The sequence below is a fragment of the Haemorhous mexicanus genome, chromosome 19, assembly GCF_027477595.1.
Source record: "Haemorhous mexicanus isolate bHaeMex1 chromosome 19, bHaeMex1.pri, whole genome shotgun sequence".
In the NCBI taxonomy this organism is placed as follows: Eukaryota; Metazoa; Chordata; class Aves; order Passeriformes; family Fringillidae; genus Haemorhous; species Haemorhous mexicanus.
The window spans coordinates 5,409,483-5,424,353 of NC_082359.1; the positions used below are offsets into that span (position 1 = coordinate 5,409,483).

The window sequence follows — 14,871 nt, forward strand, 5'->3', positions numbered from 1 at the left end:
GCCCGCTCACTCACCAGCGAGAAGAGGTTGGAGTGACAGTCCTCCAGGCTGGCCCCGTTCGCCACCCAGTTCGCTGCCGCAGTCATGATCCTCGGCGAGCCGGGCCGCCACGGCGGGGCATGTCTGGGGGGACGGCCGGGGGGCGAGGGGCAAGGCGGGCGACCCCCGGGGCGACCCCCGTCACTGCCCGGGGCGGCCGCCGCGCTCCGGCCCCTCGGCCCCGCGGGGCCCCGCGGCCGGGAGGGGACGCGCCGAGGCCGGGGCGGGCGTGCTGCTCCTCGCTACCCGCCCCCGCGCCGATAATCCTCGAGCCGGGAGGCCCTTCTCCGGTGCAAACGGGGGGGACGCGTCCCCCGCTCCTCCAGGCCGGGAGAAGAAGAAGAGGAGGAAGGGGGGGCCCGGGGCCGCCCTTCCGCGTCCAGGTGCGGCCCCCCCCGGTCGGGGGTCGCGCGGAGGGCGGCGGGTCCGTGCGGGACGCGGGGCGGGCGAGGCGAGGGGGGGTCCCGGTCCCGGCCCCGTGCGGAGGCGTCGGCGGGCGGGGGGCGCTGTGTCCCCTCCCCGCCCCGCCCGGCCGCCCCTCGCTGCTGCCGCCGCTGGCTGTGCGTGGATGGTGTTTTCCTCCTCCTCCTCCCGCTCCCGCTGCCGGCGCTGCCGCCTCGTCGGCGCTGCCCGCGGGGTGACGGCGGTGCGGGCGCGGCCCGGCCCGGGCAGGGAGCGCTGTCCGCCCGCGCTGTGCCGGCCGTGCCCGCAGCGGCCGCAGCTCCGCGCCCGCTCTGCCTCCTGCGCTCTGACAGCAATGGCGCCCGGGCCCGCACCGCGCCGCGCCATTGGTCCGCGCCGCACCACGTGATGCGGGCCCGGGGGCGGGGCCCCGGCGCCGGGGCGCCTCCCGCCGCCGCTGCGCTGCGCCCGCCGCCCGCTGGGGGCGCTCGGGAGCGGCGGGGTCGGGGGGGTCCCGGGTCGGGTCCCGACCCTCGGCTCGGGATCGCTGATAGCGCCGGGAGCGGCCCGGGAACGGCCGGGCAGGGAGGGGAGGCAGCAGCGCCAGGTTCTCCCCCCAGGAGGGTGCTCGGGCACTGAACGGGCTCCCCGGGGAACACTCAAAAGTCACAAAGTGCCGCAGGACATAAGAAAATCAGGGTCTTACTGGAAAAGGTGAAACAGAGTTTCACATTGTGATCTTACGAGTTTACCAAAGGGGCTTTTTTTTTTTTCTTTTTCCTAAATAAATAAAGAGGTGTTCTGTCTGAACCAGACAGAATTCTCTTATTACCTGTCAAGGAAAAGCAAAAAGAACAACCGTGCTACCCAGACATTTGGGAAAGTTTTCCTCGGGCACTGCCCAGGCTCCCCAGGCAGCGGGCACGGCCCCGGGGCTGCCAGAGCTCCAGGCGCACTCGGAGAACGCTCTCAAGAATGCACAGGAGAGACTTTGGGGCGGCCCTGGCAGGGCCAGGAGCTGGACTGGGTGCTCCTGGTGGGTCCCTTCCACCTCGGGATATTCTGTGGCACGGGGACCGTGTACCGTCCGTGGAAGGGAAGTCGCTCGGGGTGCCAGTCACGAGGGAATCACGATCCCGGCCATTCCGCGGATCACCGGAGGGTTTCCCCAGCACCTGAGAGTGCTCAAAGTAATTTTTAAAAGGCCTCAAAACTCGTCCGTGGTCACTGCGGCACCAGGGCAAGCCGAGCTCCCATTCGCAGCCGAGTCTAACTCCACGTTCTGCACAGCCCTGGAGCCAGCCCGCGCTCACCTGAGACAGCTTCGAAGATATTGGGTGGCGTTAGTTTTTCATAAAGGGAGTTTGGAAACACCTGACTTAGATGAACAAATGAAAGTCATTCCCAAAATAATAACTATCTGGAGAGGAGCCACAGATTATTCTGAGTTGTAAGGGACCCACAAGGATGGTGGAGTCCAACTCTTAAGTCATCACCATGCAAGAAGAATATACTCAGTTTAAAAGAGATAATTCATCACAAATAATGTTTTTACTGTTTGTAATGACCCGTTGATTTGAACCAGTGGGAGCAGATTTAGGCTCACTTGCCTGGGTTTCTCCTGACTGGAGGGTTCCACAGGTGGTTGAAAGCAAATATTGTGTTTAACAGGGGAAGATATGGAGCATTTCAGCTCAAGCTTTAATACAGAAATGCAGCACATTTTCAATGATGTGATTCAGTGGAATAAGTTCTCACTCTGTGTTCAATGGCACTTTACTTATCGTGATTTTAATCTCGTTTAAGCGTCTTTTTTGCAATTTACTTTTCTTGGCAATAAATTAAGATTAGCATCTCTTGCAATGGCTGACTGGAATTTGTTTGGATTTACCTCATAGTAACAAATCTCTCCCACAAACAGGCATCACATTTACCTGAATTACGTACACAGAGTAAGAGACAGAATTTAAGCCAAAAGAAAAGTTCCACCCAGCTCAGTGTTCTTACTGTGTGTGTGTTTCCTCTGACAAATCCATCATCCATCCAACTCCTTCCCTGCCACATCGAGCAGGAATTCTGTCTTGCAAAGATTGGGCCTATACTGTGAGGAAAAATGTTTTCAAATACAAATTATTAATGTTCAGTTACAACTGTAATTTATTCAGTCCAAGTGTCACAGCCTTGAAACTGCTTGTTACATCCTGGCACCCGCAATCAGGGAAGTACTTTGGCCCATGTTACTCCCCTTCCTTTTGGCACAAGTCTTATAAACAGAGAACACAATCTGACACTTGTAAATATGTCAAGCAATGTGTATTAACCAACCCCAAACCACATCCTTCCGCATGAAAATAGTACAGCTTTTGTAACTCCACTGCAGCACCACGCACCCACCCTATCGCTACAGGAGGCCCAGGGACAACAAACCATTTGATGAAGCATCCATCCTATTTCTGGTATAAAAGAACATCCATTACCATGAAAAAAAAATATTTTCTTATTATAGAAAATATTTTGGAATTGCGAATCGTGTTATTTCTTATCCAGATAAATACTGTGCAGGATTGGACACTGCAGAATTCCTGCTCCTTCCATATGCTGCTTAGCCTCCAAATGGTGTTTCCAGTCAGCACCATTCCTGTTATCTGGATCTTTCAAGTAGTGGTGACTTATTATGCTTTATTTTGTCAGGAAAATGTGGGGTCTAACAGATGATTCAGGTCCATTTTTGTGAGGAGAATGTTAATATACTAATACTGTGCTGCTTTGGCCACCTTCCAGTACTCTTATGAATGTAAATACTTTATACATTAAAAATTGTGAAATCATAGAATGGCCTGGGTTGGGAGGGGCCTTAAAGCCCATCCAGTGCCACCCTCTGCCATAGGCAGGGGCACCTTCCACTACCCTAGGCTGCTCCCAGCCCCATCCAACCTGGCACTGGACACCTCCAGGGATGGGGCAGCCACAGCTTCTCTAGGCACCCTGTGCCAGGGCCTCACCACCCTCACTATAAGCAATTTCCTCCTACTATCTAATCTAAATCTCCCCTCCTTTAGTTTTGCTAAAAATCATGTAATGTAATTCAATTAACCTGTTTTGTGGCAATGTTCTGAAATTCAGTAGCTGGTCCTTGCATTTTGGAATTGGTACTGGTCACACATTTTGACCACAGCCCTGCACTGCCAAGTCCATTTTGGCTTTAAACTGAAAGAAAGGTAAAATTTCTTTTCAAGTACCCTTTGCCAGGTACTTGACTTTATATTGCATTCAGTTATCACAGAGAAGGGAAATCATTGCAGTCTAATCATTCCCTTCCCAGTACCAAACTAGGGAAGTTCCCTTGTTGTCTCTGACAGCAGCACTATTTCAAACAGACACTCTTGCACTTACAGATATCACACACAAGTGACACTTCCTTCTGCATAATTACCTGAGACGGTATGTGGTGGAACGTGTTCCTCAACTCAGGGCTTTCCAGTGTTATTCCCTGTTTTCTTTTAGCTCTTTTCAAAAATCAATTCACACGAACAGTAACATTGGGGTTTCTACTATACAAAATAACCATTTTCCACAGTGGGAAGATACAGTCTTGACTAATGCTGTCAATGGATTAATTTGCAATTCCAAAGTTTAGCCACTGAAAGTTCCCAAGATCGTGGAGATCAGTTGGGTCACACTCAGCCTTCAGCACAGAGAGCTGGGAATGAGCCAGCCCTCACCTTGACAAAATTACTCCAAACAGTGATAGCCCAGCTTATTCCATTCTAGAACAACTTACCCAGAGCTAAGAGTAATGATGAAACCTGTTCTTCCAGGAGGATGGCTCAGCACTTCCATAGCCTTTGTTTTCACCAGCAGGTGCTGCTTGAACTTCAAACTAGACTTGGGGGAAGGCACAGAGGTGTCACAGGAGGCTCCAGCAAAGATGGGATAGTGAACAGGGGCTTGGCTTTGTTTTGTCCCAAAGTCTGGCCCCTTTGCTGTACATCCAATCCATGGGAAGAGCATGGGAGGAATACAGCTGGCTGGAGCAGTGGGCTCAGACAGGGCTCTCCTGGGGTAGAATTTGGCCCTTCTTACACCAGGAGCAGAACTGGAGTTCAGCCAAGCTTTGTCCATGTCAAAACTCAGCAGCATTGAACATTCCATGACAAAGACAACTCATCTCCAGTGAAACATACTTTTCTATGTATTTTAGCTGAACATTGTGGTTACTCACTAGAACAGAGTCCAGCGGCTGCAGTGCCACAAAGGATTGTCTTGTGTCTTATTTAATCAAGTGTTATTTTTACCTTTTCTGTGTTTTCCTCCCCAGTAATGGAAAGAACAGGGAGGGGAGGGTGAGATGATACCCAAATTATGAATACTACACAAGCAATTGACCTCTATATAGCAAAAGCAAAAAATAAAACAATTCTGTTTGCCCCCACTCTTGGGTTGCCCTAAAATAAACTGTATTCAAGCGAGCAAGTTCATTGGCAAGGATTAAAAGTCACAGAATTTTAGAAGAGTTTGACCATGATTTATGTAATCTCTTTTTGTATGTTCTTGTGATACAGCACAGCTGAGCAGCCTGACTCCAGGTGTGTTCTCAGTAGTCTCATTGTTCGCTTTTTATGAGATTGCACAAATTTCTTAAGTGTTTTTCAATTCATTCAATACTTCTTTTTTTTCAAGTGTTTATAAACAACAACTCAAAATTATTTTGTTCTTAAATCAAAAAAATTTACTTCCACATATTGGAGACTTAAGAGGGAAAAAATCCAAAACCAAACCAGCCAAACTAATTCAGTGGCCTAATTAACAACAACTAATTTTAACATCAAAATAATTTTAAAATTCACAAAACAAACCAATATCCAATAGTTCTTTTTTTAAACACTGATACAGATTGCTTTTAAACTCACATTTTTGTTTTAATTTTGTTAAGATACAGGAATAGCTGCATTAGCAAGTTTATTTAATCCCGGTAAAAATCAAAAATTTATCTGAGTTTTAAATGAAGACATTGATTTTCTGAAGGGATGGGTACTTCTAGAAGAAAATTTAAAACATCAGTAAAAGGTTTGTTTGTAGAGCAGTTGTTCATAGACCCATAGTTTATGTCCTGCCTGTGACCAGACCATAGTCTTAGAATCAGCCAACCTCATCAAGGGTTCCACATCCCCCTGCGAGTTCTACACATGAAAATTCCCTGAAAATTATTTTATTTGCTTGTCTCGATCCTATACTAACAGTGCCTATTACAGAGCAGTCTGAGGAAAGATTAATGACCTGGAAAGCCAATTTTGGGGAAGTTTTTCCACCTCCAAGATAATGTTGAAAGAAATCTGCAAACAGTTGTAGAGGACTTCTATTAACGGAAGGTCACATAATTAGGAAAGTGAGAAGAGAAAAAGTTCAAATTAATACTCGGGTTCTAATGACAAGAATGAGACATCTAAGCTGACTCAGGAGCAGATGTGCTCCCACATTTTTATCAAGAAACAGACAAATTATCTTAGAAGCCGCTTGTTCTCTGGGTTGTAAAAGATAGAAGAGAGGCAGGAAAGGAAGCAGTGTCAAGCAAGGGGAGATAAACAATCTTGTGCTTTCTAGAAAGAGAAAAGATCATCTCTGACTGCTGCGGATGGAGGAGCAGCAGGAGCTCAGTGAGAGCAGGGAGGAGTGGGATGGACAGAGAAGGAACAGTGGAAGAAAGGAAGGTACCAAAGGTGCCCAACTCATTCTGAAGAGCAATGCTTGTAGCTGAGTGCCTTTACTGGTGATGGAAGTGTGAGGCAGCCAGGAAAAAAGGATGGCTAAATTTGTCTGTGTGAAGTTTAAACTGCCAGCAATGAATCTGAGAAAATCTCTAGAAATGTGGCTGTGGATGAAAGGATAAAAACAGTTCAGGAGCAGAGTAGATTGATTCCTTCCCTGCATCACAGTGATATTTAGATGACATTTCAGGTATAACTGGTGGGGATGAAGCAAGTAGTAAATGCAAACTGTTACTTTCAAGCAAATGTAATGCTAAAAAATAGAAGTTGTTGGAAATAGAGATAAGATTTAAAAATCAAGCTTCAGGCAATCCCATATATGCTGACCCATTTGACAGTCAAAATGTGTCAAAACCTATGAGCAGGTTTTCACTTGGTTTTTTATAAAAGAAAGAATAAGAATGGTCTGTGTTTCACAGAGGCTTTGGGAGCTTCAGGTGCAAGTGGGGCAGAGAACTGGCCAGAAGACCTTACAAGGAAGGAAGGCAGAGGAAGGAATTTATTTTCAAGTGGAAGTGAGGAACAGTTTTGTGCTCCAGCTTGTCCTGTTGGTGTCTGTGAGACACCATTGCAACTTGACATTTAAATATTCTGTAGAACTAAAGCAAATGAGCTGCTTGGAAAAACAGAGAGAAGTAAATGACAACTGAAACTACTCAGGAGTAAAAGGGGAGTGTGATTTAGGCAGAGCAAAATGGCAAATACTTTTAAATTGTAAATTATTTTTGCACTCAAAAGAGGAAAGAATGGTGATTTGGCAAGGTACCTTGCATTAGGAATAAACATACCTGAGTTTCTGAAGGATTTAATAATCTAACATGAAGCTCCCAGTAGCCCTGCAGGCAGAGGATGGGCCTGTTGGGTCATGGTTTCATACCATCAAAGAGAGAGATTTCATCTTTCAGATGTTGTTGTGCTCGCTTGGTAAGAATTCAGCTTATTAAAAGGTGTTAAATAAGATACAGGATAAAAATACTACAAGAGAAAAAAATCAAATATTTAAGTCTAAAAGACAAAGTGAATATGGAAATAACATTTGGCAAACACATTCTGAGAACAAAACTCAGAGTTTATATGTTGGAATAGGTTGTGGAGTAACTCAGGATGGGTGATGCAGCTTGGTGTACCATGACCCTGGAATCAGCCAGGCAGGCAACACCCTGTGCTGCACATGTGGAATGTGCAGCTTTTGGCATGGGAGCCCAAATATTAAAATTGGCCCATAAATCTGAGTACAGTTTTCAGGGTTTAAGAATCTTATTTTATCTGGATTAAAGTCCTCTTCCCCTCTGGCATTAGGAGGTGTTTATGACTGTAAAAACAAGAATTGAGAAGTATTGCACTGAAATATCTAAGGGCTTCTCCTGCCAAACTTACAAGGTTTACTTTGCAGTTTAAAATTAAAACAAACAAAAAGTTAATCTGCCAGTATGGCCCTTGTGGACAAAGTGCAGGAAAAGAATGGGCAAATGAAATTCATCACTCCAAATATTTTTGGGAATTCTAAAAATAATTTTCCTTTCCTGTGGTGGGAAAAGATAAGGTGAAGTTTTTCTTTTAAGTCCTGGAAATCTTTGGGGTTTTTGAAAGTCATGCTCAAATAGTGTTACAAAAAAGATGAATAAAAACTGTGGCTCCTGTCTGTGATCAGTGACCACATCAGAGCCTGGATTAATGCAGCTCTTTGCCTTCTGTTATCTTCCAACAATTCCTCTTCCAAATATCCATTGGCAGAAACAGTTACCACAATCTGGAAAGGTATAGAAAACACTTTCTAGGCAACAGCTCTGGAGCTTCAGGCCATCATCAACCACTGCTCAGATTCTTTTGTTCCAATTCAGATCCTTATAGGCAATATTTAATAGGAATTGCCAATTTCTCCTCTTCCCTCTAGATTTTTCTTGTCATTAAAATATGTTTAATTGTTGTGCTCTCAAATTTTGTATATTTGGATTTCTGAGAGCACAAGGCTATGTTGTAAACTGAAAAGAGAACAAACCATTCCACAGGTTTGGGATCTGAAGAGGGGAGAGCACCTGTGCAGTCAGTGAGCATTTATAGGATGGAGAGCAGAGGGTTTGGAGTAGATGTCACTGCCATGGACTTCACCATTTAAAGAGAGATTGAGGTTCAGGTCATACACCTGAAGACAACTCATCCCCAGACTAAACCAGCTGCTCAGTGCCAGGTGTGCTGACCAAAATGCAAAGGTGGTGTCCCTGTATTTCACTCAGATGCACACGTTTGTAATAATTTCTGTATTATTCACATTTAGGTCTGTTCTTCCTTCTGTCTTTGCTTCCTCTCACCCCATTCTGAACTGGAGCCTGAACAACCCAGTGGAGACTCATCAGTAATAATGAGATTGAATAAGAAATGTTCTGTTTTACATTCTGTTACCACTGTGACCTCATTAAGGCCCTTTTGTTCTGGAACCTCAGTATCAGAACTTCCCTTCGGCCATGGAGCTGTCAAGTTCACTCACAGCTCACTTATAAGAAATGTAAATCAAAGCAAATAGTCAGCTCTGGCTAAATTCTGCCTCCAGAACATATATGAACTGTGTTTTTATGGGAAACAAAACATGCAAAAGGCGAAGCTCATGCTGGTAAAGATCCAACCATTAAAATAATTTACTGGATATCTTTGATGTTCATTTTCTTCAGCTGTAAGCATTCAGTGATCCATCAACTGCAGATAAATGTTGTGCTGAAAGCTTTCTCTGAAATTATGAGAAGGAATAAAAGAATTAGAGCCATAAGACTTCCAGAGATGCCCGTGTTGACATCCCTGTTTCAAAGCCCTATTAAATGAAACAATGCATTTTTCTGAGGTTTTAAGGTTGCACATGCCCTAATTTACAATGGAATTACAGAGCAAATCCTATTTTGCCACCACTCCTACTATCAAAAATTTAAAATATTCACCTTACAAGATAATATACTCGTATACAATAAAATATTTCAACTGCTTTTAATTTAATCAACTGCTTTCTTGATTACTCAAGAAACTATCCATGCCTTGAAATGTTTGTGTAAAGGGAACCTATCTTTCAGCTCAGAGATATCTGTTCAGCCTTCTGTTTTCCTGCAGCCCAGTGAATATTGTTTTTTTGGATTTTTCTGACACTTGTTTCAGGAAGAAACTGAAATGTTTGTCTTTCCTTGACATACAAAGAAAGGAATTACACAGGGATATTTATTATTTTCCTGTGTGGACCCTGCAGCCTCTTGGCCTCCTTTAAGTCACAGAACAGAACTAATACCTGCATTCCCTCTCAGCAAATCATTTTGGCTGAAAATCCTTTGAGATTTTATGCGGAAGAAATATTAAAAATTTGAGTGGGTTTGCAAAGGAGATGGAAAGGGAAACACTGATCCAGTGCTGAAAAATGTTCCCTGGTCCAAACCGAGGAGCTGTCCCCGCCTCCCCAAGGTTCACCTCTAGATCCAACAGGGAATGGTTCACATGAGCCCCTGTATTTTCTGAAATCACAGAGGATCCTGGTCCAGTCTAATCAGAGGTGACCTTCAGTTTTCTGGCACATGGACCTAAAATGGACAAAGACCAGCTCTGATGATTTAAACAAAACCTCCTCCTCATATTCAGAAACAAGTGCGGTTTGCACATGCTGATCTGTGGCTTGATGGATACAAACTTATTCTGAAATGTGCTTGTTTTTGCTAAAGAGATTTTTAAAAAATGATTGACAAAGCTACAAGTCACAGCACTCTGCAGAGCCTAAATTCTATTCTACACCTTCAAGCTAATACAGTATTTTGACAAAACACAGTTGGTGTTCCAAATCCGTATTTGGAAGAAATGTGTTTGTGTAAAATCTAAACTCACATCAGAGCTGTAGAGTTTGAGTAAAAGGAGAAACTTAGGAGTAGCAATTCTACTGAATCTCTCGCTCTCAATATTAAGCCACTAAGGTGGACTGAATGAAGGCACACAAATAATTGTTTTATTGTTTTTTACACTGTAGATACACAAAATCTTTGCTAAGATTCAACTGGGTGCAGACCCCTGGGTTGCAGGAGGAGCACATTCCCAGTCTACATCCAGGCATTGGAATTATTTGCAGCTGAAGGTCAGACTCACCCCTTGTGCTCCTGCAGTACCTGCCAGGGAGGAGCTCCTCATCCTATCCCCCAGTGTGAACTATTCCAATCACTCATCAGAATACTGAACCTTTGGATGATGTCAAAATGGAAGGAAGCATTTGGAAGCATGAGAGCTGGGTAACAATTCCAGCACAACCCTCAGCTCACTTTGTGGTTTCAGGCAAGACTCCTGGCTGCCTGTCTGTGATACAGGTCAAATATTTTAGGTGCCACTCACAGTTGTTTAATGAAGGATTACATTATTACTGTAACAAGTTACTCTAGAGTACTATTTTTAAGGTAATTACACCTCTTATGAGCCAAAACCCAATTTTGTACCCTTAGAGCCAATTTGTCCCTTTGGAGCCAACTGCCATCAATTTTCAGCCCCCATGTCACATCTTCTGTCCCAAGTTGCTTCTTGAGGTCAAATTCTCCCATCACCAGTGTTGCCTGCTCACTGTGTGTGCTCTGGTCCCAGCCTGGGATTAACTAGCTATCTTTCCACCCAGGACAGTCTGGGAATCACTACTCCAGTCCTGCCTCTCAGGCAGGGAGGGTACAACCCATGGGAGTTTCTGGCCCGTGAGTCCTCAGTGTTCCTTCAGGAGGTACCACACTCAATGGTGCCCCTTTAAATCCACTTTTCAAATATAATGTGAGCAGTGGTGCTTTGACCTGAACACAAAATTTACATTGTAGCAGTTGGAAAATCCCTCTGGTCCATGTGCCCCTTATAATGGAACCTCTAGAAAATGCAGACATATTCCATAGGCTGGAATAACTGAGGTGATGTTCCACCTCACCTAAAGAGAACCCATTTTTAATGAAGCAAAGTTTTCACATTTAATTTAAACAAAGCAGCACAGCCCAGAAGTATGTCTGTGTGTCACACCCAGTGCTTGGTAAGCTGCACTCCCTCTCTGGGAGCAGTAGGCAGGGAGCTGGGCAGTGCAGAAATAACTCCCAAACTCTGCTCTCTGGACTTCTCCTGTCTCTTGTAATTACTTCTACTTGGAGATGTCTGCCAAATTCTTCCCAGTGGACATATGGCCCCAGCAGGTAGGAACAGGCCGAAAGTGCTTTTCTTACACTGACGTCAGTGGGGGAAGCGTGACTGAATGCAGCTCCCATGAAAATTAAATATTACCTGACTCCTGCCCTTTTATCGAGAGAGCAGCATGGCCTAGTTATTCCTGCAGCTTCTTGAGAAATCTTCAGGCTTTTGCTTTCATATAGAAAGTGTCTTTACACTTAATTAGACGATAACGCCAGTCAGCTTCTGCTAATTATTTGTATTTTTGCTTAACGCTTATAAATCTACTTGTTCAGGTATTATTACAAGCTAATATTTGTCTTGTAACACACATTAGTCATTACAATTAGCAAGTAGAAATAGATTAGTCATGCGTAAACAATCTCATAAATGAAGTATTTATGCCCCCTTTGGGGATGGAAAGGAAGGTAATTTGAGCCTTTTATGATTATCAAGGGAAACCTGACTGGTATCTTCTATTCATACTGTTGTTTCAAGATTTCTTTTGGGGCAAACTCGATGGCTGGGGGCTTCCTTTAAAGTCCAGTAGCACCACAAGAAGTGTTATGGATTTAATGAAAACCATCAGGTGTTACCTTATCCTAAACTGCTGGTCTGCATTGTTCAAAACTCATCACTTTTTTTCTTTCAAAAATCTGTTTAGCTAATATTTCAGCTTTTCTTGAGGCTGCAGGAAAGTTTCTTTTCCCATCTCTGAATTTAGATGTTTTGTGCAGCGAACAAGAACATTTATCCTCAGATTTAGGGCTTCTGTCACCTCTCTCTGAGAAAGACAGACTGGAGATTACAAAACTGTCACTCTAATCTGTGTGAGTGCTACCTGTGGCATGGAGAGCTCAGCTCCCTGCTCAAAGCCAATCCAAGCCATTATCATGAGCTTCAAGAGCTACCTTCCAAGATAAAGGTTATGTAATGAGTTGATCAAAAATGTGAGTTACCAAATTTGCTTTGAGCAATTGCAAAAAGAAAGAGTCTGCAGAATTCCATACTTTTTATTCTATTTCCCAGTGGCTTTTCTGTGTCTCTTTTACATAAAATTTCATCCTACTTCTTCCCAGTTTGATGAGCCACTCAAAGTCACTCTGTGTGTGTATATAAAATCTCCTAAAATGTCACTTTAAAAATAATTGGCCTAAGCCAATCCATAAAGCCATTTTAAAATGAAAATTCCAAGTAATTTAATGTAAGTGAATTTAACAGCTGTGGATTTTTTCCCCACTGGCTTGCTGCACTGCCCACAGGTGAGGACACTGTCCCTGATTGTAACAAACCATCCTATTCCCATCCAGACCTTCCTTTTCCCCTTTGCTCTCTTTAATTTCATCTAATATTTCAATGCAAAATCAAGCAGCTCACAGCTCTTCCTTAAGGAAACATTTTCTCCAACTAAAGAAGTTGTCAAGCTTCCCGAAGGAAGGTGGGAAGAAGGGAATATTTGCTGCTAAGTTTAGCACAATTACAGAAATAGGTCACATGCTGTTTCTGAAGGAAATGGATCACCAGCATAGAGGCCCCCACAACTCATCCTGGTCTCCCTCCCTCCACCCCCGTACACAGTGCTTGAAGCATTCCAACCTCCTTGCCAAATTCCCTCACAAATACTTTAATTCTTTACGTGCATGTCTCATTCCATCTGTTCCACATGCTCTTTATGCCATTTACATTCACTGGCAGGGGCTGTGAGATGACACCACACAGTGTAAATTTGCTGGGGTTTGAAGCAGTTTTGGGATCGCACAAGGGAAAAGCAGAGCAGCTCCAGGTCTGGGGTTTGCTCCCTGAGCCCAGGGTTCAGACAGCTCAGGGCAGAGTTGTGGGAGTGTCACCAGCAGGTTCTCACAGCAGTGCCTGCAGGATCAGGAGGAAAAAATCATTCTCCTGCAGAGGATTTGGGATGGGACTGCAGGTGCAGGAGACTGTGTGCCCAAATAAACAACAACAACAACAAGGCAAGTGTGAGGTAAAGGAGGAATAAAGGAATGCAGTGCTCAATAAGGGAGGTGGAATCACTTCTTAGCAAATGCTTTCTGTGTGCTCCTCCACCACAGGAGCAAACCACGGCCTGGGAGCCTTCAGGCTCTGCCTTTGGGAAGCATCCATTGGCTTTGGGGTTTGGCAGTGTGGTCACCCCAACTCAGAGCCAGCTGTAAAGTCTGGAATGCACAGAGAGGCCATGGCAAATGTCTGTGGGACACAGATTTAAGGGTATTTTCCAGGATAAGAGTAGGGAAAACCCCCAGTTTTTCAGGTTTCACTGCAGGGACATCCATACCACAAACCCACAGATCAGCTGTGTGTGCTTGCCACAGGCCTTCAACTCCTTGAACCAATTATATGACAGCCTCAAGCCCTGAAATTTCAATTATGTCATGAGTGCTAACACCAAACTCAGTCACCAAACCTTTTCTTTCACCTCCGTAAGAGAACCTCAGATGAAAGAAACATGCACTTAAGGGACACATAGGAGTCCAGCAGAGATTCCAGAAAAAAACACCAAAACTGTGAGGCGTGGACACAGCCTGCCTTGTGGAAGGCACCTGCAGCAGCCCCCCAGGACCCCCAGTGTACCCAGTACATGGAGTTTGGTGTCCTGGCAGTGACAGCACAGCTGGAATGCTGGAATGTGTTAAAAGTGTCCATTTCTCAAACCATTATGCAATACAACTACTTCACCGCTCTTATTAAGAGGTTGTGAAAGTACATGCAAGATTTCATCAGAGGTCAGTCAACAGTTCTAACCTTCCCTTTTCCCAAAGTGAGACAGCTCAGCTTGCTTACCTGGCAAAACAGATTTCTCAATCTTTACCTCTCCATTTTTTCACATTCCTTTCCTCATCTTAATTTTTCTGCTTAGCTTGTGTGCTCTACCCCATACCCTGTTATCTTCTACCCCATCTCTCTCTTTGCTCCCTGCCTGTTATTGCTACACTGTCTTTAATGTTTGCCTGCTCCCTTTTTCTGCCAAGTTCCAGTTTTCAACCGCTGTGAAAGTGTTTGATTCACACAGTTCATTGTTTCTTCTTCAAAGGAATTGTCCTCCAAAATAACCTGCATGTGCTGGAGCAAAGGCAGGGAAGGAGAGCCTGGCTTTCCCTGCTGACTCTCAGTTTGAAGCCTTGTAGACAACTGTCCAGCAAATAAGGAAAATAAGGAAAATACCAGCCACTGTCCTGGAGGGGAAGGGAATTGAGTCTTTGCAGCACAGCATCGGATTTTTGATCCAGACTTTCTCAGGCAAAGGAAAAAAAAACAACTAGATTCTCCATTGTCCAAACTCTCTGTCCTTTACAGATGTCCCAAATTAATCTGGAATAATACATCTTGGATTCCTGATCACTTCATACCTGCCTGATAAATTGTAGCAAAGGGTCAAGAGTTTGAGGTGATGGCATGAACCTGATGGTTGGTTTGGTCTGAGACTGAGAGCTCCCAGAGATGTTAATCTGTCTGGGAAAGAGCTAAGGGAGAGCTTGCAGTGGGGTCAGGCTTGTGCATCACTCTG

At 44.7% G+C, this 14,871-nt stretch overlaps 1 protein-coding gene across 1 annotated transcript in view; it reads right to left on the reverse strand.

Annotated features, from left to right (window-relative positions):
- MED13L (mediator complex subunit 13L) overlaps positions 1–150 on the reverse strand; it is a 186,665-nt gene extending 186,515 nt beyond the window's left edge. Inside the window, exon 1 of the mRNA XM_059863897.1 lies at positions 15–150. Within this exon, the coding sequence (XP_059719880.1) occupies positions 15–86 (72 nt within the window). The 5' untranslated portion in view covers positions 87–150. The remainder of the gene's footprint in view (positions 1–14) is intronic.
- Between the last annotated feature and the right edge of the window lie 14,721 nt (positions 151–14,871).